The sequence below is a fragment of the Zootoca vivipara genome, chromosome 10 (assembly GCF_963506605.1).
Source record: "Zootoca vivipara chromosome 10, rZooViv1.1, whole genome shotgun sequence".
Taxonomy (NCBI): Eukaryota; Metazoa; Chordata; class Lepidosauria; order Squamata; family Lacertidae; genus Zootoca; species Zootoca vivipara.
In genome coordinates, this window is record NC_083285.1 from 52068429 (window position 1) to 52093520 (window position 25092).

Consider the following 25092-nt stretch of genomic DNA (forward strand, 5'->3'; position numbering starts at 1 on the left):
AGTTGTTCCTTTGAAAATCCCAGTGCAGATTCTAAAATCCCAGTTTGCAGACAACACCAAATTGGGAGGGGTGGCTAATACCCCAGAGGACAGGATCACACTTCAAAATGACCTTAACAGATTAGACAACTGGGCCAAAGCAAATAAGATGAATTTTAACAAGGAGAAATGTAAGGTAATACACTTGGGCAAAAAAAATGAAAGGCACAAATACAGGATGGGTGACACCTGGCTTGAGAGCAGTACATGTGAAAAGGATCTAGGAGTCTTGGTAGACCACAAACTTGACATGAGTCAGCAGTGTGATGCAGCAGCTAAAAAAGCCAATGCAATTCTGGGCTGCATCAATAGGAGTATAGCATCTAGATCAAGGGAAGTAATAGTACCACTGTATTCTGCTCTGGTCAGACCTCACCTGGAGTACTGTGTCCAGTTCTGGGCACCACAGTTCAAGAAGGATACTGACAAGCTGGAACGTGTCCAGAAGAGGGCAACCAAAATGGTCAAAGGCCTGGAAATGATGCCTTATGAGGAACGGCTTAGGGAGCTGGGTATGTTTAGCCTAGAGAAGAGAAGGTTAAGGGGTGATATGATAGCCATGTTCAAATATATGAAAGGATGTCATATGGAGGAGGGAGAAAGATTGTTTTCTGCTGCTCCAGAGAAGCGGACACGGAGCAACGGATTCAAACTACAAGAAAGAAGATTCCACCTAAACATTAGGAAGAACTTCCTGACAGTAAGAGCTGTTCGGCAGTGGAATTTGCTGCCAAGGATAGTGGTGGAGTCTCCTTCTTTGGAGGTCTTTAAGCAGAGGCTTGACAGGCATATGTCAAGAATGCTTTGATGGTGTTTCCTGCTTGGCAGGGGGTTGGACTGGATGGCCCTTGTGGTCTCTTCCAACTCTATGATTCTATGATTCAGTTTTGAATACAGAAAAAGGGTGGTGGATTTAACCAGCAGAGACCGCGGTTCAGATCCCTGTAGGTCTGTACCAGTTATTTTCCAATTTTGATTTGTTTGGTTGAAAATTGTGATGAGGAATAATTGGAAAGGACCACATCTAGTCCCACCCCCTGCAATGCAGGAATCTCAGCTAAAGCATCCGCGACAGATGACCATCCAACCTCTGCTTAAAAACCTCCAGCAAAGGAGAGTCCACAACCTCCCGAGGGGGACCATTCCACTTTCAAACCACTCTTACTGTCTGAAAGAGCTTCTTAAGACTGAATTAGAATCTCCTATCCTGCCATTTTTAAACAAAAAGAAAGGGGGGAGGGAGAAAGAACTATATTATCCAATGAGTCTGTAAGGTACCCAAAAAATTGCTATATTTTCACCAAGAACCCATTAGAAGTTGCTTCCTGCCACTAGTGATATGCTTTGTTGAGCCCTGCTTCTTATTAAGCACTTTGCTACTGTTAGAAGTGATATTTAAATTACTAGGTAGCAATTATCATAAGAGTCTTCTTTTTGTTGAAAATAATAGTAATAATAATAATAATAACAAGAACAACAACGATGATGATGATGACGATAATGATGATGGTGTTGGTAGTGGCAATTTTGTGCTTTCCTGCAGCTTTATTTGCATTTAATTTGTTTTAAGTGGTAGCATGGGAAATTTTAATAGAAAAGAATATATATTTATTATCTGCTTGTTTATAGCAGCTATTCTCAGAAGGGCTTCAGGGATGGGAATGTTAGCAAAAATAGTGTAGGAATAAGTGACTCACAGATAAAAATTAAACAAAGAATCCCGAGGCACAGTTAGGACTAAAAGGGGAAAGATCAACCCGTCCTTTGGCAGAGCTCAGTATTGGGGGTGGGGAGAGTAGAAAGAAAGAAAGAAAAAGGGTAATTTGGGGTGACAAGTTGAGGGATCATATCAGCCACTGCCTGAGAGCCATCAGCAGGGGACCCCAACCCTGCAGTGGAGAGTAAAGCATTTATAAGAAGACTAGACACGTGAATGCCTGAAAGCTGTCAAAAATAAATCACTTAAAATAACAGGACTTTGCACCTCCAGGATATGGATTCTAAAAGCAACGTCACAAACTGAGTCTTTCATGCATTTTTTTCTTTAAAATGCACACCAATGAGAATATATCCACATTATTTCACACTTTTACACATCCTTACAGTTATTATGCCACATGTGTTGCCATTCATTGGGATATGGAAGAGGAAAGAAAGGGATGAATGATGAAAGTGACAGATTGATGGAAGAAAGCATGGGAGGATTTTCAGAAGTAAGTCCCATTGACCTCAACAGGGCTCGCTTCATTAGCACATAAGAAATTCCTGCTGGATCAGACCTGTGACCTATCTAATCTCATCCTGTTCTCTGGCTAACTAAATACCTATGGGAAGCCCACAAGCAGGAGTAGCCACGCAGAGCAGTCATGCATAGGACTGCACCATAATTTCAGTCACAGCTCTTCAGAGCTTATAGCTCGCATCTATGTTTCATTCCAGCATGCTTCACTAGTGTCTATGGTCATATAATGAAGGAAAAGCATATTCAGAGTTCTTCTCCCACATGACTGGCAAATGTTGGTAGCGCCATTATATGTGTAACTCTGTCATGTGTAAGGAGATTCTGATGGGGTCCCTTTATGGGTGTCTCTGAGGTGGTACTTACTTCCATCTTCATATTGTTCTAATGAGAGGCAGCATCTAGATGTTTTAAATAAATAAACGGTGCTGGATTTATTTGGCTCAGTTTAATGTGCTTTATTATTTGTATGCTTTAATTGGGATGCAGGTGGCGCTGTGGTCTAAACCACTGAGCCTAGGGCTTGCTGATCAGAAGGTCGGTGGTTCGAATCCCCATGACGGGGTGAGCTCCCGTTGTTTGGTCCCAGCTCCTGCCAACCTAGGAGTTTGAAAGCACGTCAAAGTGCAAGTAGATAAATAGGTACCACTCCGGCGGGAAGGTAAACGGCATTTCCGTGTGCTGCTTTGGTTCTCCAGAAGTGGCTTAGTCATGCTGGCCACATGACCCGGAAGCTGTCTGCGGACAAACGCCGGCTCCCTCGGCCTATAGAGCAAGATGAGTGTGCAACCCCAGAGTCGTCCGCAACTGGACCTAATGGTCAGGGGTACTTTTACCTTTAAGGTAAAGTCACAAAGTCACAAAGACCTATGTTTTAATCACACCACTATTCATGAGATTTCAAAGTTCACAAAATAAAACAATAAAACAACAAATAGACACCAACCCAAGCCCAATAAATGATGGTTCGATGAAGAAAACCACAGAATAATAATAATAATATAATAATAATAATAATAATAATAATAATAATAATAATAATAATAATAATACGGTAGTAGTAGTAGTAGTAGTAGTAGTAATAATAATAATCATCTATTATTTATGCCCTGCCCATCTGGCTGGGTTTCCCCAGCCACTCTGGGCGGCTTCCAACAAAATATTAAAATACAATGGCCTGTTAAACATTGAATGCTTCCCTAAACAGCATTCTTTGCTTAACAGAGACACATGAGATAGGGAATTCAGGGAGCAGAGAGTGCAACAGCTAGGGTTTTCCACAGTTCACATCCTGCAGATTCCTCCATGCATACTTCACTTCAGTACCACGGACAGCTCCATTCATGCCTCCCGATTGCAGATGCAGTGGTTGATGCTGAAATGATTAAGTTCTCATCTTAGTATAGAAAGCTGCCTTATAGCAGGTCGGATTATTTGCCCACGTGGTCCAGTATTGACTGCTCTGGCAGGCAGTAGCTTTCTGGAGTCACAGTTTGGAGTCTCTCCCCCCCCCATCACCTTCTGCTTGATATCTACAGATGACAGAGGTTGAACCTGAATTGCGAAGCAGGCACTGTGAGTCCTTTGCTTCTTGCTAATCTTGTGGGTTCATTGGCACACCCACAAACCTTTCAATTAGACATTAAATGCTCAGTTCCATGTTTGGAAATGCAGTTGTTATGATTAAGGTGATGTTTTATTGCATGGCGTGTTCTGCATTTGAGAAAAGGTGAATGCCGGGGCAGAGCTCTCTTTCAGCAGACATCAGAGGCTAACATAAATGTAAAGAGATCCTGGGGTGAGGCAGATGCTCTGATTGGACTCTCTGGTTTGCTAGGAGTTCTGACTTGGAACAAATGCATCTAGTTAAGACTGGAGATGGAAAGAGAAGTGACAGATAGAAATGTTCTTTTTCTTTGTTGTTGTTGTTGTTGTTGTTGTTGTTGTTGTTGTTGTTATTTGAACCAGGAGTGGGGAACTTCAGGCCCAGGAGCTGAATGCAGGCCCCGCCCAGGTCTCCCCATCTGGCCCTCAGGACTCTGCCCAGGCCATATAAAGGTAAAGGTAAAGGGACCCCTGACCAGTCGTGACCGACTCTGGGGTTGCGGTGCTCATCTCACGTTATTGGCCGAGGGAGCCGGTGTACAGCTTCCAGGTCATGTGGCCAGCATGACAAAGGCACTTCTGGCGAACCATTTACCTTCCCGCTGTAGCGGTACCTATTTATCTACTTGCACTGTGACGTGCTTTCGAACTGCTAGGTTGGCAGGAGATGGGGCCGAGCAATGGGAGCTCACCCCGTCATGGGGATTCGAACCACTGACCTTCTGATTGGCAAGCCCTAGGCTCAGTGGTTTAACCAACAGCACCACCTGCATCCCAGGCCATACACCTTTCCACAAACAACCCCTCACTGATGCTGTGCACCCTCCTCAACAGCTTTTGCCTGGCTAGACAATGCCTTTCAACTGCAATAATGCCTCTTCCTCAGATTGATTGATGTATGTATACACAAACCTCTCTAGTCCTTGCGTGGCTGAAATGTAGGTAAGAGCTAAAGGTAAGAGCTACATGCCCTGCCCAACTTTTTGTCTTGGCTGCTGGAAGGCTGCTCACAATGAAGATTCAGGACAGAGAAAAGGAAGTATGAGGACAAGGATGACTACAAGCCGTGATGGCTATGCTCCCCCTTCATGGTCAGAGGCAGTAATGCTTCTGAATGCCAGTTCTTAGAAACCACAGAAATGGTGAGTGCTCTTGTGGGAACCCGGGTGCCTACTCTGAGTCCAGGATGCTGAACAAGATGGGACATTGGCCTGATCCAGCAGGCTCACATTATGTTCTTACGCACAAGAGAATGTAGCCCTTGGGCTTTCTATGCACAATAAGGCAGGATATTTTTGTTTCCAAATAAATGTGTTGGGTTTTTTTTTAGAATAGACATATTCTAAAAAGGGGGAGGGAGGGAGAGAGAAGCGCGGTTCTGCTAGAAAAAATCATCGGTTCTCATTTTAGGGCTTCTCATAAACTCCGCTAACTCAAATGACTTCTGCTGATTACCTCATGCCTATTTCCCTTGCATTTTATTTCCTTTTCCTCCACCAGGGATCGATGGTGAAATGAACCATTACTTCTCAGTAATGCTTGTCCCTCATGCTTCTCTGGAGAAGCAACTTGACAGCACAGTTGTCTGAGGTTGCCTCTTCCTTCTCATTATCCATCTCACGCTTTCGTGGCTCCGGCTACTGAGCTCTTATTAACTGCTGGTTCTCTCATTTTATTTCTCACTTCCTCTTTAACTGTCTTCCCCTCCCCCCCCTTCCCCGGTTTTCATCCCTTTTTTATCATCTGCAACAGTTTCTTACTTTATAAAAATACACCTTTGTATCTTATACAACTTATAAATCAATTGTTAACATTTTCATCTAATATTCAAATCACTGAAAAATCAAACTCCCATTTTATCTTCCCGTGCCTAATTTTTTCTCCCTCTATAAGCCTCCATATTTTCACATTTTCCAAAATCCATTCACTTTTAAAACTATAACTATTCTCAATTTAACCTTACATCCCCGATTACCGGCTCCACCCCCCCAATCCAGCAAATTCCATAATCAGCAGACCAGTTATAAACCTGTTAATCCATCCATATAATCACAACATCACTTTCCCTTCACCCCACCCCCTGTTTACAGTCTTTTGCCATCCAGGCCACCATACAGGACCCCTGAATTTCTTCTCTTCTCTGCATATTTTTTCCTTCTTCCCTGTGGGCGTTCTGGAGTTCCAATAATACCAATCGTGCCCCCCTCAAAAGCAGGGCACTCCATCCAACTTTTTGTAGAGTAAAGTCATCATTTTTTTCGTGGTGTGCTTCATTTTGTGTTGAATCATCACAGCCCTCATCTTCATCTTTTCCTTCCAAATCACAGTCATCATCATTGTCATTCTCACATTCATCTTTTTCAGTGTCAAAAGCTTCATCTCCTAAAAAATCATATTCTGCCATCACCATCTGAAATTTTTGCTGTAACTCTTGCCGTCGTGTCTCCTCTTGACATAGCTCTATTCTTGTTTCCCACATTAAGGTCAAAACAGACCGCTGGAACTCAGGGGAACACTTTTTTGTTGACATAATTCAATCCTGCCAAGGTCAAAACTTGTCACGTGGGGTGGAATATGATCACAGTTTATTTTCACGACTCCATTTTAACAAGCTGGCTGCATTCTTCAAGTCTTATTAACAATAAAGTTCGAACTCACATTTCACAAACATTTAAACCAAAAAAGAAATTCCACAAAGTCCAGAAATACAAAGTGAAATAAAAATTGACTCATAAATCCTGATCAACTCACTGGGTTGTCTGGGCTGCCGGCTCCCGAGGAAAAGAAAGATTTTTCTCAGTCTTTACCTCTTGTTGCAGGGCAGTCATAAACCACAGTCTCTCTCCCCTTCTCACCCTGCATCAAAGGGGAGATTCTCTTTGATGCCTTTGAGGGATCCTTTTGAATTGCAAATCTTCTGTTTATGGCTTCGGGTTTCTATTTACTGTCTCTTTTGTTGTCGTGGGGGGGGGGGTGGCTTCCTCTTTTCTCCCCTCTCTCCCAGATCCAAATTGTTTTATAATCCAAATCGTGAGGTTACTTACAGTCTTTTCCAATCGTTTTATTTTCGGAAGAATCCAGCGCTCTCCGCCTTCGGCTTGAAGCTTCTCCCTGCTAGAATAACGTTGCCGCTCAAAATGGCCCCCGCGACTTCTACCCTCCTCGCTCCGGAGCTCTTATTAGAGCTAACCGAAGAGTTGGGGAGTCCGGATTGGGGCTGTGCCGAGCAAATTGCCCCCGGGACGCCCTTCCCGAGGTTCTAAGGGGCGCAGCGTCGCTCTCGCTGCCCTCCCCACTCCTAGCAGGGACGGGCCATCTCGGAGACGAGACGAAACCCCGCCGATCGGCGCTGGCGCTGAACCCGGAAGCCCATTGATTTTACATTTAAATGGAAATGTATCCAAAACACATTTAAAAGCATTGGCTCCAGCCCTTACACGGAATCGTTCAGCCCTGCATTGGCACTGTGAATCCATCTATTTCAGAAACAGGAGCAGAACAAAAGAAGAATATTTATCCGGGATAATGAAATATTTGATTAGCTGCATGAACCAATTAGGCCAAGCAAGGATGAAAGAACAGAATGTGCCTTTGTGGGATTCTTTATTTCACACAGATCAAACCTTTCTGTAACTAAACTAGTCACCCTTTTCTGGAGATAGGAACTGTATTACTTGATGGGGTGGGGGTAAGGGTGGTCAGAAAAGGGGAGTGCCATTTGCCCAAACCTCCAGGGCTCAAGGCCCCTCCATCATAGGCTTCTCTAAATATATTCAGTTGAACCAGACAGAAAATAGGCAAAAATGCATATCTTCTTAACAGCTAGTTAGCAATAGATCTCTTTCAAAAATCCCAGGATTCAGGACAACATCAGAACCCACAGTGTCACGCAGACAGTTTTCAGGGTCCTGCTAGGGCCCATGACATGGGGCAACCAGGCTGGAAGGGAGGGAGGGGACTGAGCCAGGTGACGAGGAGCCTGTAGTAAGTTAAAGGCAGGAAGGGAGAGAGACAGGAGAGAAAGAGTTAACGGAAGGAAACTCGGAGGTGGAAGGGATCTCGGATGCTAGCAAGGAGACTCAGCACCTCTTGACCAGTTCAGGGACTGACGGAGAGGGGGTGCTGATTCCTTCCGCGCAGGAATGAAGGGGGTGGAAGAGAAGGGAGCAGAGGAGGAGGCTGGGGTTCCCCAGGTTGCTAAGTTGGAGGAAGAGTCGTAAATCTCCACTTCCAGAATCTGCTAGCGATGAGTCGGACGCATGAAGAGTAACTGCAATCTGTATATATGTATACAATAAAGAACTGTAAATATAGCTCTACGTGAGCAGAGGTATTTCTTGTGGAAAGCTTCCAGACCCCTTCACAGCCCACTAATAACAATAATAATTTTATTATTTGTAGCCCTCCCATGTGACTGGGTTGCCCCAGCCATTCTAGGAAGCTTCCAGCATATACAACAACAATAAAAAAAAAACATTAAAAACTTTAGATGTCTTCTAAAGGCTGCATAGCTACTTCTCTCCTTGACATATGACTGGAGGGCATTCCACAGGGTGGGTGGTGCCACTACCGAGAAGGCCCTCTGCCTGGTTCCCTGTAACCTCGCTTCTCGCAGGGAGGGAACTGCCAGAAGGCCCTTGGCGCTGGACCTCAGTGTCTGGGCCGAATGCTGGGAGTGGAGACACTCCTTCAGGTATACAGGGCCAAGGCTGTTTAGGGCTTTAAAGGTCAGCACTGACACTTTGAATTGTGCTCAGAAACGTACTGGGAGCCAATGATAGGTCTTTCAGGATTGGTGTTATGTGGTCCCACTGCTAATTTCTGGTTGGGGCTCATTTCCAGTGTTCCAATTAGCACCTTCAAGTTTTTCATGATTTTCTGCCATAGGCCCATGGGTGCATTTAGCTTCCAGAGGATGCTAAAATGTCAGACCCATCTTAGAAAGACATTCCTTCCTGTGTGGAAGAAGATAGAGTGGGGGATGCTTCTCCCAATGTGTTTCCTGTCACCTGTGGTTCTTCAAAAGCCTTGTGCTAAAATGAATCAATGCAATAATTAATCTAACCAATCAATCGACTAAAACCCCAGAACCCAATGGGACCACGTGTTCTAAGAGATGTGTGGTGTGTGTCCCCCCCACCCCACCCCTTCATTTGACAGACTATTATTGACTTGAAGTCCCCACCACATTAATCTACCTTAGGTACATCTCTGTGCACAGACAACCCGCAACCACAACACTCCTGTGTGGTGATGGGCAAATGTTACCAATTTGACTTCTCTCAGTTTCTCATTTTTCCAATCTTAACTTCAGTTCTTCACATTTCTACATCACTTTTTGATTTTTTTTAAATGATCCCCCCCCCCAGCATTTTAGTGCAAATGTTGCCTAATATTCATATTTGTATGCAGTTTTGCCCAAAACACACACATTTTTTGCAAAGCAATTTACCCCATTATAATTTACCCCAATTTACCCCATTTTCATGTTATTTTCTCCAAAGTATGCATTTTTGCACACACCTGACCCTACTACAGTGGTACCTCAGGTTACAAACGCTTCAGATTACAGATGCTTCAGGTTACAGACTCCGCTAACCCGGAAGTAGTACCTCAGGATAAGAACAGAAATCGCATGACAGCGGCGTGGTGGCAGCAGCGGGAGGCCCCATGAGCTAAAAGTGGTATCTCAGGTTAAGAACGGTTTCAGGTTAAGAGCGGACCTCCGGAACGAATTAAGTACCACTGTATATGCATGTCTGTACACATTACCTGGCTGGATAACTTCATCGTAAAATTCAAAGAAGTGTGAATTTTGAAGATGGCTATGTTTTGGTTCTTACATTCTTCTAAAAAGGTGGGAATTGGGTCGCTTCTCCTTTCAATGTGGATTGAATTCCCCACCTTTCACCACTCCATGTCTCCTCTCTTCTCCTACCACTCTTACTTGAGCTCTCAAAGTATGTAGGCGCAGGAATTTAATGTTGTGTTTTTATTTTAACCATGCTCTCCTGACAATATCTGAGTATTCTGGCCTGACTGGAATGTGTCCCTGAAAACTCTTGCTCATCTGGGTGGAGGATAGAGAGGACTGTGTGCATGCAGAAAGTTGTCTACGAAGGTGAAATTCCCACCAATGGCTCTGGTCCTTTTTGCCTCTGGCCCCACCCAATCATAGCATGTGGTCCTCAGAAAGTTGCCTGTGAAGGAATGCGGCCCTTGGACAGAAAGGGAGTTTTGGAAGTTTTGTGAGAGCAAAGTTAGCCACTGTTAGATAAGCTATGCTGGGCCTCATACCGACAACAACAAAAGTTTCGTTCCTACGACTTGCTGAGGAAGAGATGGGAAGCAGCACTCAGAATAGACCCAGACCCTCCTTTTGACAAATCACAGCCATACTGCCATAATGGGTTCTGGGGGTCCAAATAACCCCCCTTTCCAGAAAACTCTAGCTCCTCCTACTGTTTTAAGGATGTATTCCCTGAAACCACTGTGTCCACCAGAGACAGCCCTATAGGTCTAAAGTACAAGCACAACCACTGTACTACTCTAGCGCAGAATGACTTAATTGTCCTGAATGATAACCTCATAATGACCTCTTGTGAGAAAAAGTGGAATTAGTAGTGGCTGGACATTAAAACCTCTAGCAGCATGTGAACATCACAGACCTTCCATTAAATGCATTGGTACTTTCCTGGGCTCCTTGATCACTGCAGATGGTGACAGCAGTCATGAAATTAAAAGACACCTGCTTCTTGGGAGAAAAACAATGACAAACCTAAACATCATCTTAAAAAGCAGAGACATCACCTTGCCAACAAAGGTCCGTATAGTTAAAGCTATGGTTTTCCCAGTAGTGATGTATGGAAGTGAGAGCTGGACCATAAAGAAGGCTGATTGCCGAAGAATTGATGCTTTTGAACTATGGCGCTGGAGGAGACTCTTGAGAGTCCCATGGACTGCAAGAAGATCAAACCTATCCATTCTTAAGGAAATCAGCCTTGAGTGCTCACTGGAAGGACAGATCGTGAAGCTGAGGCTCCAATACTTTGGCCACCTCATGAGAAGAGAAGACTCCCTGGAAAAGACCCTGATCCTGGGAAAGATTGAGGGCACAAGGAGAAGGGGATGACAGAGCACAAGATGGTTGGACAGTGTTCTTGAAGCTACCAACATGAGTTTGACCAAACTGCAGGAGGCAGTGGAAGACAGGAGTGCCTGGAATGCTCTGGTCCATGGGGTCACGAAGAGTCAGACACGACTAAACAACTAAACAACAACAACTTGATCATCCATCCCTGAGCTATCAAATCGTGGTTCTGGCAGCTTTTCCTATCAACCCATGCATTATTCTTTTAAATTAAATTTAAATACATCCTAACATACGTTGATGAATAGCTAAAGCTGCTGTTCCTGGATCATGAAAACGACCCCAAGAGCCTAATTCCCCAGAAACAGGATTTGCCAAGTGTGGACCAAGAGTTCTCCCGCTTTTTTTAAAGGAATTGCCATTACAGTTTCCTTTTACATCATTAGCACTGTGTAAATGATAAACACGACTGGCAGCTTGCAGTTCATGTGTTGCCTAGTTGTGTTTTTGTTTCATACCTGCTAATTACCAACCGTACTTCTAGCAATCAGGCACAAGAGGGAATTATCTAAGCAGATGAAGTTTGTCACGCGAGGATGAGCGAAGCCGTGCAAGCAGACATCTCCCCTTCCTACAGAACCAATCTGAGGCATATGAACTGTTGCCTGCTTTGCCCTTCCTAAAGTGAAAGCAACAATTCTTGGGAGAACTCTCTGAAATGGTTCAGAGAAGAGTGAGGTCAGGGCTGAGCAGCTCCATTGCCTGCAGTGCTCCCATAATGCATTGGCAACAAAATGTTACAAATCAGGATTGAAGCTTTCTGCAACTTCCTAAATGGCCTCGGCCCAATATACCTGAAGGAGCATCTCCAACCCCATCGTTCAGCCCGGACACTGAGGTCCAGGTCTGGCAGTTCCCTCCAAGCAAGTTGTGAGGTTACAGGGAACCATGCAGAGGGCCTTCTCGGTAGTGGCACCCACCCTGTGGAATGCCCTCCCATCAGATGTCAAGGAAATAAACAACTATCTGACTTTTAGAAGACACCTGAAGGCAGCTGTGTTAAGGGAAGTTTCTATTGTTTGATGTTTTATCACTTTATTATTATTATTATTATTATTATTATTATTATTATTATTATTATTATCATTATCTGTTGGGCGGGGTATAAATAATAATAATAATAATAATAATTCCATGGTAGGTGAATCCTCCTTAAGGAGATCAAACTAAACGTGTCTATCTAGCCCAGGAAGGGGGAACCTTGGGCTCTTCAGGTGTTTTGGACTCCCAACTCACATCAGCACCAGATAGCATGACTATAAGGATGATGAAAGTTGTAGTCCATATTGGGGTGTGTGTGTGTTTGTGGTTTGTTTGTAGGCTCCTCATCCCTGATCTAGTCCATTATTGGGCTCTGACTACCAGCAGCTCTCAGACAGAGATATTTATTAGCACTTGCAACCTGATCCTTTTATATATATACACCAACAACTTAAAGCAACGCAAAGCTTACATCCACCAATGAGAACTTCACCCAATTTTTCCCTGCCCGTTGATAATTTATGGATGTAGTTTCTTTTTCCATGGAGACTAGTTGACCAGAAACAAAAACAAAAGACCCAGGATGTCTTTTTGGCACAGCACACCATCCCCTTCTCTTCTCCACAGCAAAAAAAAAAAAAAAAAGGATGGTTTGTTGCTGTGAAGTCATGTTGGGCTAGTGCAGGAGTTCTGTGCATATCCCCATAATGAAATAGTCTCTCTCCTTTGCGCAATATGTTACAACACTTAGGTAAATGATTCAAGAAGCTCACAAGTGGGTGGGCATCAAAGGGTAAGAGGAAACACTGTGGTAACTAAGCCAATTCTTCCTGGCATTAAGGTATTCACTCAACAGCCTATCCCACTGGACGTAATGTGGTGCATTTAAATGCGCATCTAGCTGCAGGTGCCATTCCCTTGCATCACATGAATTTCAGTGTGATGCCCATGAATGAGCATTTCAGTGCCAGGGAACATGCAACCCACTTGCCTTATCCATAGGGGCAAATTTATTCTTCAGCAACAGATTGCAAGAATGATGATCATGAACAGGTGTGTCAACAGGATCACAAGGCTGGATGCAGCGGAGGTTTGGGTGAATATGTTGCCTCTCTCCATTGCAAGGAATATCCACCTTTGTGGAAAATTCAGCAGAGGACTGCTCCCAAATGCAGGGCTATGCAAGGCTACCTTTTCGCTGCCAAACAACTGAAGAGCGGAACATATGCCTTAGGGTCCAATATGGGATCGTCTCACCTTGAAATGAGATTTATCATAAGAGGCATGCCTGGCTTCACAGTCTAATGTGGATATATCAGAAGGTGGTTGAATTTTCCTCGAGACTCGAGCCATTGCACCATTCATCCCCAGCTCTTGCATAAATACGGAGTGAATGGAAGCAATCATTGGACACTGTAATTGCCTCTCCCTGTTGTGGACAAAATCTGGATGTTGTTGATGTGTGGATGGACTAAAAGACTTTGATCTTTGTCCATGCCAGTCTGAAGTGACTTGCTCCATAAGCCCCTGGACTAATGTGTGAATTGGAACTTAGTTGCCTTCTAGCTTTGCACTTCCCAAACGTTCCAATGCAAAGGTCATATTTTTAAAAAATAAAGGTAGAAAAAGTACACTTGAAAACAAGTATTTTGAGAGAGAGAAATGCCAATCCTGTTCTGAGAAACAATGCATTTTAAAATATCCTTAATGAGCATTTAAATGTGATTTCCTGCAAAAAACAAACCCCACCACAAAACCTTTTTCTTTTAATGCCACAAATAAATGAATCAAAAGGTATGGAATGGACTAAAAGGTGAAGAAATGGGGAAATGCTATGGGCTGGAAGTAGAGTGATTCGCCATTTCCCAGGGTGGGACCATAAAATCTAGTAAGCATGAAATATAGGGGGAATCAGTCTTTTTGACCCTTGGGCACAGTTTTGACCCATGGGCAACAGTCTGGGCTGCCATGGGGGCATAACACAAAACAGCTGTCATGGTGGCATGGCATAGGAGAAAAGGGAACAAGACTACAACATGATGTGACCATATGCCAATAATAACAATTTATTAATTGCCTCTATACAGTCATCTCAAGATGATGTCCAATAAAAACTGCAAAAAGGACAGAAAACAGCAGATATGTTTAAAACAACATTAAAACTATACAGAATAGACATCCGTTGCAAAGATCCATTCATCCAGCTGGGGGAGCAAAAAAAAAAAATGTCTTCAATTGTTTACGATAAGTGCAGATAGTATATGCCTGCCATCTTTTGACAGGGAGGCTATTCCACAGAGTAGGGACTGGCACACTAAAAGTCCTGCTCCATGTTCTTGTGTGGTGGGCATCTGAGATCCTTGGAGAAACTTTCTTACAGACAGAAGAAATCTACTAGGTCTATATGCAATATGATGGCCTCTCGAGTAACTTGGTCATGAGATAATAATAATAATAATAATAATAATAATAATAATAATAATAATAAATTTATTTATACCCCACCCATCTGGGTGGGTTTCCCCAGCCACATTGGGTGGCTCCCAACGGAATATTAAAAACACAATAAAACATAAAACATTTAAAAATTCCCTAAACAGGATTGCCTTCCGATGCCTTCTAAAAGTCAGATAGTTGTTTATTTCCTTGACATCTGATGGGAGGGCGTTCCACAGGGCAGGCGCCACTACTGGAAAGGCCCTCTGCCTGGTTCCCTGTAGCTTTGCTTCTTGCAGTGAGGGAACCGCCAGAAGCCCCTCGGCACTGGATCTCAGTGTCCGGGCTGAACGATGGGGGTGGAGACGCTCCTTCAGGTATACTGGACCGAGGCTGTTTAGGGCTTTAAAGGTCGGCACCAACACTTTGAATTGTGCTTGGAAACGTACTGGGAGCCAATGTAGGTCTTTCAGGACTGGTGTCATGTGGTCTCGGCAGCTGCTCCCAGTCACCAGTCTAGCTGCTGCATAGGGCTGCATATGTAAGTAACAGCACCTTGAACTTGGCCCAGTAACAGATTGATAGCCAATGCCAATCCTGCAAGGAGGGTGATTTTTGCACCTTTCCTGAATTCAGAACAGATGGAAGAGTGGGTGTCCAATCCTGGCATCTAATGAAATGTGGGCATGCTCAGTGCCTGAGAGGCGAAGCAAGAGCAAACAAGCAGTGAGCAGGAAGTGTTAGAGATTCATTCCCCGTGTTTGCATTCATGGGATTGTTGTCTATCACATAACTGTATATGTGTTTACATTCCACAGAGTGGGAAGTGACAAAGACAGGATGTTTGTGTTACTGTGTTCCTGAAGTGGGGCTGTTGTCCTTTGCTCTTTCTCTTTGCTGTCTGATGCTAGAGAAAGAGGGAGCCGTGTTGTAGTGCTCCGTGTGTGTTTAAATGTAAATAAAAGTTCAGTGGTACCTCGCAAGACGAATGCCCTGCAAGACGAATTTTTCACAAGATGAATGCGTCTTGCGATCTGATGGTGACTCACAAGACGAATTCATTTTGCAAAAAATTCGTCTTGCGAATCACGCTTTCCCATAGGAATGCATTGAAATTTAATTAATGCGTTCCTATGGGCATTAATCTACCACTGTAGATTAGCCAAATGCTGTGCTACTGAGTTCTGTTATGCAATTGTGCAAACTCTGCGGATCCGTAAGTGTGCTGATGTCTCCAAGGCATCAGTCGCTGTGATGTTCGGGCTGGAGAAAGCTTGTGAAGCTCCTGAATGATCTACCAGGAGGGAGAGAACATGCCAGCCAGGCATGTGTCTCTACCAGGGTCCTACTCGAGAGTAGGAGATCCTGACAGGAAGAACAGACTGTCCCTCATGCATTGTGGATTCCTGAGGAAATATTTACAGAAACCTTTCATAGGCACCATAGAAGGTACCAGTGGGTATATTGGTGCCCACCAGTGCCACATCGGTGCCCCTCATGCAAGATTTGTCAAATGATGCTTGGGGAATGGAGTGTACATAACGGTTTCTTCTTCACAGATTACTATATTGTCCTAATGGGGCTTTTCAGGGATGCTGTTAGATAGATCATCATCTCATGGCCATACAATTAACTTTATTGCAATCAACATCTTTATTTTTATGTATTAAAATATGTCCTCTAACGCCGAAGAAGTTAGCACTTTATTCTCCCCGATACTGGGCTTCCCTTCACAGTAGTGCACATCAATAGCAATTATGTGACTTTCCAGCGAGAAGGCAGCCAGCAGGAGACACTTAAAAGTGCCAAATGACATTTTCAAACACATTTCATGGTGAGAATTGCTTCTTCCCTTGTCGGATTAGAGACGGAGTCCTTTTACTTTCTTTTCAATATGAACTTAAAGCCTTTGCTTTTGAAGACTGGAGTCTGGTTTATGTACTGCTTTTGTCTTGTGCTGAAATCAGAGCTATGAAAGTCAGCCCCCCCCCCTCCCGGCGCAATATATATCAGTCTGCATGAAATTTATTTGGGAGCGCACTGTCCTCCAGTTGCCCCCATCTCCATAGGGTGGGCAGTTGGAGGGTGGGTAAAGAAGGGATAGGGAACCTGTGGCTCTCCAGATGTTGTCAGAGTCCTCTGCCCATCAGTCCCAGCAGGGAAGGCCAATGGAAAGGGATGATGGGAGTTGTAGTACAGCAACATCTGGAGAACTGCAGGTTATGCATTCCTGTGCTAGAGGACTGTTTTTCTTGGTGCGATTTCTAAATTTGAATCTATACATATACATTAGTATATGTAAATTGTATTCAAATCTCTGTTGTCTTCTGTTCTTCCTTTTGATGGTGGTTGTTCTCTTTTCTGTAGGTGCAACAGGGGCCACCCTGCATGGCAGAGTATTAAGGGAGGGCTCTCTCTTTTAAATGAAAGGTTTTATTATTATTAAAGCTTTAAAAAGGAAAAAGACAATGTACAAAAGTTAACATAAAAACTGAAAAAGAGAAAAGAAGAAATGAAAAGGAAAAGATTTCTTTCTTTAACCATTTTAAATTAGGTTTTACATTTTTATCATATTGCAACATATCAGATCATCAAAATCAACAATATACATTCCCCCAATTTCCCCCTCCCTCCCAACTTCCCTCAACTTCCTCTTCTGGTTTTTCACCCGTCAGGAATGCTTTGATGGTGTTTCCTGCTTGGCAGGGGGTTGGACTGGATGGCCCTTGTGGTCTCTTCCAACTCTATGATTCTATGATTCCCCCCATATTGACTCCCCCTTTTTGCTTTCAAATATCTTCGTAGGGTATCTCTATATTACCGGTAATTGTTATTATTTCTTATCCTTCTATCCTCATGTTTATAGTTTTTATACTTATTTTTTTGTTAATTGTAAGTTTTTACTCAAACCCTTAATTTTTTCATTTTTTCCTTTGAAAAGAAAAAGATTTCTGATTCTCTGTCTGTCAGCTACAGTGTTCATAGACTTATGCAAAAGACTTGCCCATTTAATCATGCATTCTTTAACTTGTCCCTCTTCCATTTCAAATTTCAGCCAGTGTTTATACATTTTTGATATAACATGTTCATCATCATTACACAATTGCATCTTAAAATCCATCTTACTTTGTTCCATGCCCCATCTTTTAAGCCAGGGGCCCCCAAACTTACCTTGCTGAGGGCCGATGCTGCCAGCGCCGATCGTGCTGCGGGCCGGAGTGCGCGGGAGTGCATGCCCATACGCATGCGCACATGCGATTTCCGGCGCACTTCCGGGTTGCCAGAACACCGAAAATTGTTTGTGCTCATGCGCATGGGTCTCCTCCGGCCCAGAAGTGCATCAGAACTGACGCTTGCGCATGCGCACAAGCTATTTCCGACGCTCCCGGCGACCTATAAGTGGGCAGCCGCACCGTGCCGGTAAGAGCGGGCAGCGGGGGTTGCCGGGGGCTGCATAAATGAGCCTCACGGCCCCCGGGCCTTAGTTTGGGGAACCCTGTTTTAACCCAACTTAAATCTCTCTACTAGTTGTAAACAAGAAAACCACTGAAACTCATGACCTCCCATTACTAATTGTTCCATTAATTTATTTATTTTCATTGTCTCCTTGATGCAACTCTAATAACTCTTGATAGGCTGATCATTTCTCTTTTCCTGCCACCATTTTCTTTGGAAATCCATTGGAGAGTGCTAAGCACTCTCAAGCCTTTCTCAACCTGGTGATTCCTTTGGCTGCTGGGTTATGTGGGAACTGGGCACCCAATAGCACAAAGGCAGCAGCACATTGGGAAAGGCTGAGCTTATCTTTTGACCAGTGGAATTAAAGGCATATTGGAGAAGTGGGGACTATCAGAGGCAAGACAGCATTAGAGAAAAGGATGAAGAAGTTTATATCTCAACCTGCCCCCTAACTCCATTCAGTACTAGCTGACCAAGCTGGTGCCCTCGAGATGTTCAAGACTACACGTCCCATCATGCCCAAGCAGCACACGTCTACTCAGAGGAAAGCCCTATTGAGTTCAGTGCAACTTATTACCAGAAATGTGGGTTTTTTGCATTGCAACCTGATAATGTGGTCTGCCCACATTCACCACAGCAAAAGTCGGAGAAGGGGGAAGTGGAGAAACAGAAATGCCGTGGAATCCAGATGCCATGGTTAGCATAAAAGCTGATAACTGAATAGCATGCGGCTGTTTCAACACAAACAGCTAAAAATGCCTTCGAGCTTCTCATAGGTTAATGCTGTTTAGGCAGAACAGAATGCAAAAGAGACACATTTTTAAATCAAACGCACCTTCTTTTTAAGAAATTCAGGGGTTTTTTTCCCCCTATTTGCAAATGGGCTTTTCATGCTACATACACAGGACCATGATCAAGAATCACCTTATACTTTGCTCTTCGATTATTGCTTTGGGGGTTTTGCTGGTATTATAAACTGCTGTTTATTACTGATATATTATCATTGTATTTTAAAAGCTATTTTTTAAAAAAAACTGTTTTGCTTAGGACACAGTTTAAATTACTTAGGTTGTTCATAACAGTTGCCATAAATGCTGGAAAAAAAATGAATCCCAATTCCATTGATTTGGGGGGTGGTTGTTGCGAACCTCTTCATATTGTTTTGAAGCTGCTATAAAGTTAAGGCGGGGGGGGGGGAGTATGTCTGAAGTCAGGCAGGGTCAATTCTTCGACAATTCATATTGGCAATATCAGCATATCTGATGCAGCCAAACTAACCCTTCTTTTTCTCTCCTTAATAAACAACAACAACAAACTTAATATTCACAGTGTTTCAACATTCTTCAGTAGGGTTGTACAACCAATTTGTCTGAATCCCAAACTGAACTGCACTGTTTATTTTAACAATTTGTGCTGAATCTAGGTTGAGCTGAGGTAGTGACATATCGCTACAGAGAGGCTTGAGTGGACCCAAATCAATTTGTAGCCATTTATGCCAATCCATAATGAGAAAAACACATACCCTCCAAGTGTCCCTATTTCCCAGGGATAGTCCCGGAATTATGAAAGCCACAGGTGCCAACTCCTAAGGGATGAGGTGTGTATTCAGCACTCTCAATAAATTTTATAGGGGGGCTCACCACCCCCAATATTGAGGGGGCTGAGGGTGGAGCGAAGAGTGGCACAGCATCAGTGGGAGGCTTCTCCTGAGCACGAGAAAGGAGAAGCCGTGGCCATGCTCAGCCTCCTGCCCACAATGCTGTGCTTCTGCTGCCACCTCCTGCCACTGCTAGGCCCCTCTTGCTGCTGCCACCACCGCAAGGCCTCCCAGGTCGCTAGAAGAACCTTTGACTTTGTATCAAATCTGGGGGACATTTCTTGGAGCTCATCTTCTAGCTTCCTAATACAGTGGAACCTCGGTTTATGAACACCCCGGTTTACGAATTTTCGGTTTACGAACGCCGCAGACCCATCTGGAATGGATTAATTCACTTTCCATTACTTTCAATGGGAAAGTTCGCTTCAGTTTATGAACGCTTCAGTTTATGAACAGACTTCCGGAACCAATTGTGTTCATAAACCGAGGTACCACTGTAACATCCTTGATCGCCTTGCACGTGAATGTGCTTTATTCCATTAGCAGTACACTATGAGTACAAACAGTGGTTTATTTAGTCGCTCTGGAGCATCTTACTTATATATTGCCTACATAAACACCATATATTGCCTTCTGATATATTACCTGCTTCTTAATTCCCAGAATGCAGAAATGGCAAGAACAGAGTCGTGTATTTACAGCTGTCCTCTTCACGTTTATTTTCCTGCTGGCAGCCGTGAGCACTACCGAGGCAGGGAAGAAAGAAAAGCCAGGTAAGGATGTTATTGCTTATTACCAGTAATTTCAAAAGGTAGAGAAGTTTTCACTTTCCTTGTCTGTTTTATACATGTGTTGGTATACAAAGTGTTTTCTCCCCCCTTCCTTTTCCCCTACCTTGTCTAGTTGGGGAAATGTTGGGAGGAAGAATTCAACATCTTGCTGTGTTGGTTGTTCTACCATCACAAGCATTTCAGCTTGCCAAATGGAATGAAATGCTCCCCCCCCCCACATCCTGTTCTGGGGTTCTCCTGTTCCCGCCCCCAAAGCCAGTTTTAGGGGGCATGAAGGGAAGAAGAATGCCCTACTGCAGAATTGTGTGCACAAGCTTCCTCTGATTTCACTCAGGTGAATCCTGCCCATTGTAACTACCACTACCACTTTTTTGGGAAGGGGCATATCAGTCACCTAAAACACTTTGTAGGTGCATCACTACATCACAGGCATGGAGAGGACAGATGGACAGCAACTGTAGTCTAGGGCTCGAGAGCTGGACTGCCACCCCACTCCTATGTATGAAGAAAATATGGACAAATCTGTCCATTTCATTTCTCCAAGTTTCTCATTTTCCCAATCTTAAATTAAGTTCTTAATAATAATAATAATAACAATAATAATAATAATAATAATAATAATAATAATAATAATAATAATACCTCGCCCATCTGGCTGGGTTTCCCCAGCCACTCTGAGCGGCTTACAACATATCTAAAAACATCATCAAAACATCAAGCATTAAACACCTCCTGATATAGGGCTGCCTTCAGATGTCTTCTAAAAGTTCTATACAGTGGTGCCTCGACTTACGAATTTAATCCGTTCCGAAGGCACCTTCGTAGGTTGAAAAATTCGTAAGTCGAAAAGCGCCATTGGAAACGTGATTTCGCATAGGAATGCATTGGAAATGGAAAAATTCGTAAGTCGAAGCAACCCCATTTAAAAATTCGTAAGTCGAAAAAACCGCTTCGGTTTCCATTTGGATATCGAGAAATTCGTAACCGTGTGGCCATTTGCCCCATTCGTAAGTCGAAAAATTCGGTTGTCGAGTCGTTCGTAAGTCGAGGTACCACTGTAGTTCTTTATCTCCTTGACATCGGAAGGAAGGGTGTTTCACAGCCTTCTACCAAGAACTATTTCTGCAACCATTTGCAGTTTTCTTTTATATATGAATAATATCTTTATGAATATTTGTTGGCATTTTGGCCCGAATTTCCTCGAATAAGCCTGTGTTCAAACTTCAGCTACGCTGGGGGAGGCCTTTCCATAGGGTTTGCATGACATTTTTCGGGACCGCCATTGCAGCAACCCAGGCATAAGGATCCATAGGGCATGCAGTTTCCCATGCATCCTGTAGATCTTACTTGGATATCAAGGTCCACCGGAACTGCAGCTGCCATGAAACCTTATGCTTGAAATTCTGCTGAAGCTATAATCCAAGTTCTGATAGTGAGGCATCCCCATTGTGATGCCTTGCTAGCACCAGGGTTTTGTTTCATCTTTAAGTGTGGGGCTCATAGGAAATTGGAGTGGGGAGACCTCAAGGAGTGGTCGCCCTCCGATGACAACATCAGGGGAGTAATTTCTCCTTAGCCCAGAATGGAGACCCCCTTAATTCATGCCTGGATTGAAATGAGCTCAAATTAACTCACGTTGTCTGAGCCCACTGCAAATTGAGTCGCGTATTCATAGTAGTGGCTATCATTTGGTCATATTACGTATGCTATGGGATGAAAATGTCTTGTTTGGTTCTTAGGATTTTAGTAATTTCAAAAATATGCTGCATTAACTGGGACATGAAGGCTCCACCGAAGTCACTGGCGATAGTTTGTGGTAAGCCCCGAAAAAACACTTAATAAAGCTCTTGGCACAAAAGGAGCACTAATTTGTGATAATGGAATCATTTCACAAAAGTGAGTACAATAATCAATAACAGTTAAAATATACTTCTTGCCAGATTTTGTGGTTTGTGGCATTGGGCGAATAATATCTATTCCAATTTTAGTGAATGGTTCCGCAATAATCTCACTGGGCTGTAACAGGAAATGTTTGTGATCTCCATCATATCCCACTTAACATCTCTAAACACACCAGGCCATTAAAATTCTCTAGAACAGGGGTCCCCAGACTTACGGAGCGGCGGGCCGGTGCCCGCCGCGCCGACCGCGCGGTGGGCCGGACTGCAGGGGAGTGCGCGCGCAGCGGGCCGGAGGGCGGGGGAGTGCTCGCCCGTGCGCATGCGCACACGCACACGGGCAGAAAAAAAATCGGCGAAAATCGCTTGTGCGCATGCGTATGGGCCTCCCCCGACCCGGAAGTGCACCAGAAATGACCTCTTCCGGGTCGGGAGAGGCCCGTACGCATGCGCACAAAGGATTTTCGGCGATTTTTTGCCGATTTTTCAGATCGCCGCTGCGCCGCGCGCCGTGAGAGCGGGCGGCGGCAGCGGGCGGCGGGGGTCGTCGCGGGCCGGATTGGAAGGCCGATTGGGCCGCATCCGGCCCGGGGGCCGTAGTTTGGGGACCCCTGCTCTAGAACCTTTCCAAATGGACTCCTGAACCCCAAGTGTCCTGAAAAGGCAGCTTTGTGAGCCAGATGTAAAACAGTCTTTCTGTATGTCTGGGGTAGTACCAACTGTTTTCTCAGCTCCCACTCTGTGGCAGATTTCTTTGGAAGGAAAGCAACTCAGGCTTTTCATGTCCTGTGCCTCATTCAAAAATTTCCTTGTGCCTCATTCAAAACCATACTGAAAATATTAGGGTTTGATTGGGCAGGCTCATCGACTCTTTCTTCTCCCAGGGGGCAGATTCCACTGATGCGAGAATGTCAAGTACTTTGTGCTTTGTTATGAAATACAAAGAAACCATTAACTTTTTTTTTTGACAAAGTGACTGGGGACTTGCTGAAGTGACAAGTTGCTGATGCTGTGTTTCATTGTAAATGGCAATGGAGGAATTGAATGCAGCAGAATCTGACATCCCTGGAGTCGTTGGCTTACAGCAAGGAAGAAATATAGCACCATATCTTCAAAACTGTCTGACTCAGGAAGGTTTCGGAATGGCTGCATCGCTACGTGAGGGAGGGGAAAACGTTTGAGAAAGAAAGGGTTGCTGAACCCCAGGATCAGTTAATTTTTTAGCAAAGAACTAGCTCTGATCTTACACAGTTTGATCATATACAAGTGGTTTAGCAGGGGAAATCTCAGACTTGCCTCAAGGTTTTTATTAAGTGGAGTACAGCAAGGATGCAGGGGCGTAGCAATAGGGGGGCGATGGGGGAGCAGCAAGAAGCAGCAAAGCGAGCTACGGAGGGGGTTGCCGGCGCCGGCGCCGCTCTAGCATCGGCATCCTTGGATCTGGGTTCTGGAGCACCGCCCCCAGCAACCTGCTCTGTAGTGCGCACGCATGAGCAACCTGCTCCGTTGTGCACATACGTAGCGACGTTGCATCACGATGCATGCGTCACGATGGAGCAGGTTGCTGTCCCGGGTAGCAGAGAGGCTCTGTACGCTCCTGCAAGGATGCAGGTACCCAGTGGCATAGCACCGAGGGGGGGGCACAGGGACAGCTGCCCCAGACACAAAATTGTTAGTGGTGCAAAATTTTGAAACTCAGTGTTGCCTCAATACAGCTGCATGCTTCTGTCGCTAGGCTCTGTTGAAAACAACTTCTCCATGCAAAACAGGAAGTGACCTCTCCAGACAGTGGAACAACTCTTCTTTTCTTATCTCTGCTGCTATGATCGCTGGGTGATGCAAATGCCATTTAGCAGTTGAATGCCTATGTGTACTCCATCCATTTCCTCCCCCTCCACCTGGCGTGGCCATGGCTGCTGGCAACCCATGCTATGCCACTGCAGTCACCTCCTGTCCCAAGCAGTCCGTCCACACGAGTTACTTTAGGTGCACCCTGACCTTTGTTTTCTTCTGAGTTGTGTTCCTTGTGGTTCTTTCCAGAGAAGAAGGTGAAAAAATCTGACTGTGGAGAATGGCAATGGAGCGTTTGTGTCCCTACTAGTGGAGACTGTGGACTAGGGACCCGTGAGGGCACCCGGACTGGAGTTGATTGTAAGCAAACAATGAAGATGCAAAGGTGTAAGATCCCCTGCAACTGGAAGAAGCAATTTGGAGGTAATGTTTACAGGGTTGAGATTAACCATTATGCTAAGTATGAGTACATACCTTGAACCATTTGTTAGATTAGGCGTTGCCAATGTTTCTGAGCCAGAGGGCGCCTTTGGAATTTTGAGGAAGTGCCGTGGGCGCCAGCCACAAAGTGGCTACCATGGGATGACATATCAGAAAAAAGGAAGTTGTGGAGGCGCCATAGGACAAAAGTGAGTTTTCAAGCTCCATTCATCTCTCCCAAAGTTCAAAAAAGAGTCAGAGTGATTTTATTTTTTTAAGATGGCCATGTCAGACTGAGTAGGTTAATTAGCTCATCAAAGTCTCTGGGAGAACAGGAAATTTTGAGCAACAGGAAGTCAGTTTGATGAGACAGTTAAATGATAAAGCAATGGTGAAAAGTAATTAGGAGCAACATTCTGTTGCCTTCATTTGCTGGATATTTGAGCATATCATCCTACTAAATTAGGCATTTCTCTTCCATCAGGATTAAGATTTGTGGAGCGTTTAATTTTCTGATGCAGGGTAAAAGGGAAACCTAATGAAAATGCAATATTCCACAAGGCAATTTTCTGTAGTAAAACATAGGTAAAGGCAGACAGGTGGGAAGAGAGATAATTCATTTGGTTTCATGATCATGTTGAAAAATTCTTGTCCGAAGTCCCTGCTAGGAGTGCATGAGGAGAGTT

The 25092-nt window shown here is 44.2% G+C and overlaps 1 protein-coding gene across 1 annotated transcript in view; it reads left to right on the forward strand.

Annotated features, from left to right (window-relative positions):
* PTN (pleiotrophin) overlaps positions 1–25092 on the forward strand; it is a 94788-nt gene that overhangs the window by 49909 nt on the left and 19787 nt on the right. Inside the window, exons 2-3 of the mRNA XM_035128511.2 lie at positions 20170–20279; positions 24236–24409. Of these exons, the coding sequence (XP_034984402.2) occupies positions 20171–20279; positions 24236–24409 (283 nt within the window). The 5' untranslated portion in view covers position 20170. The remainder of the gene's footprint in view (positions 1–20169; positions 20280–24235; positions 24410–25092) is intronic.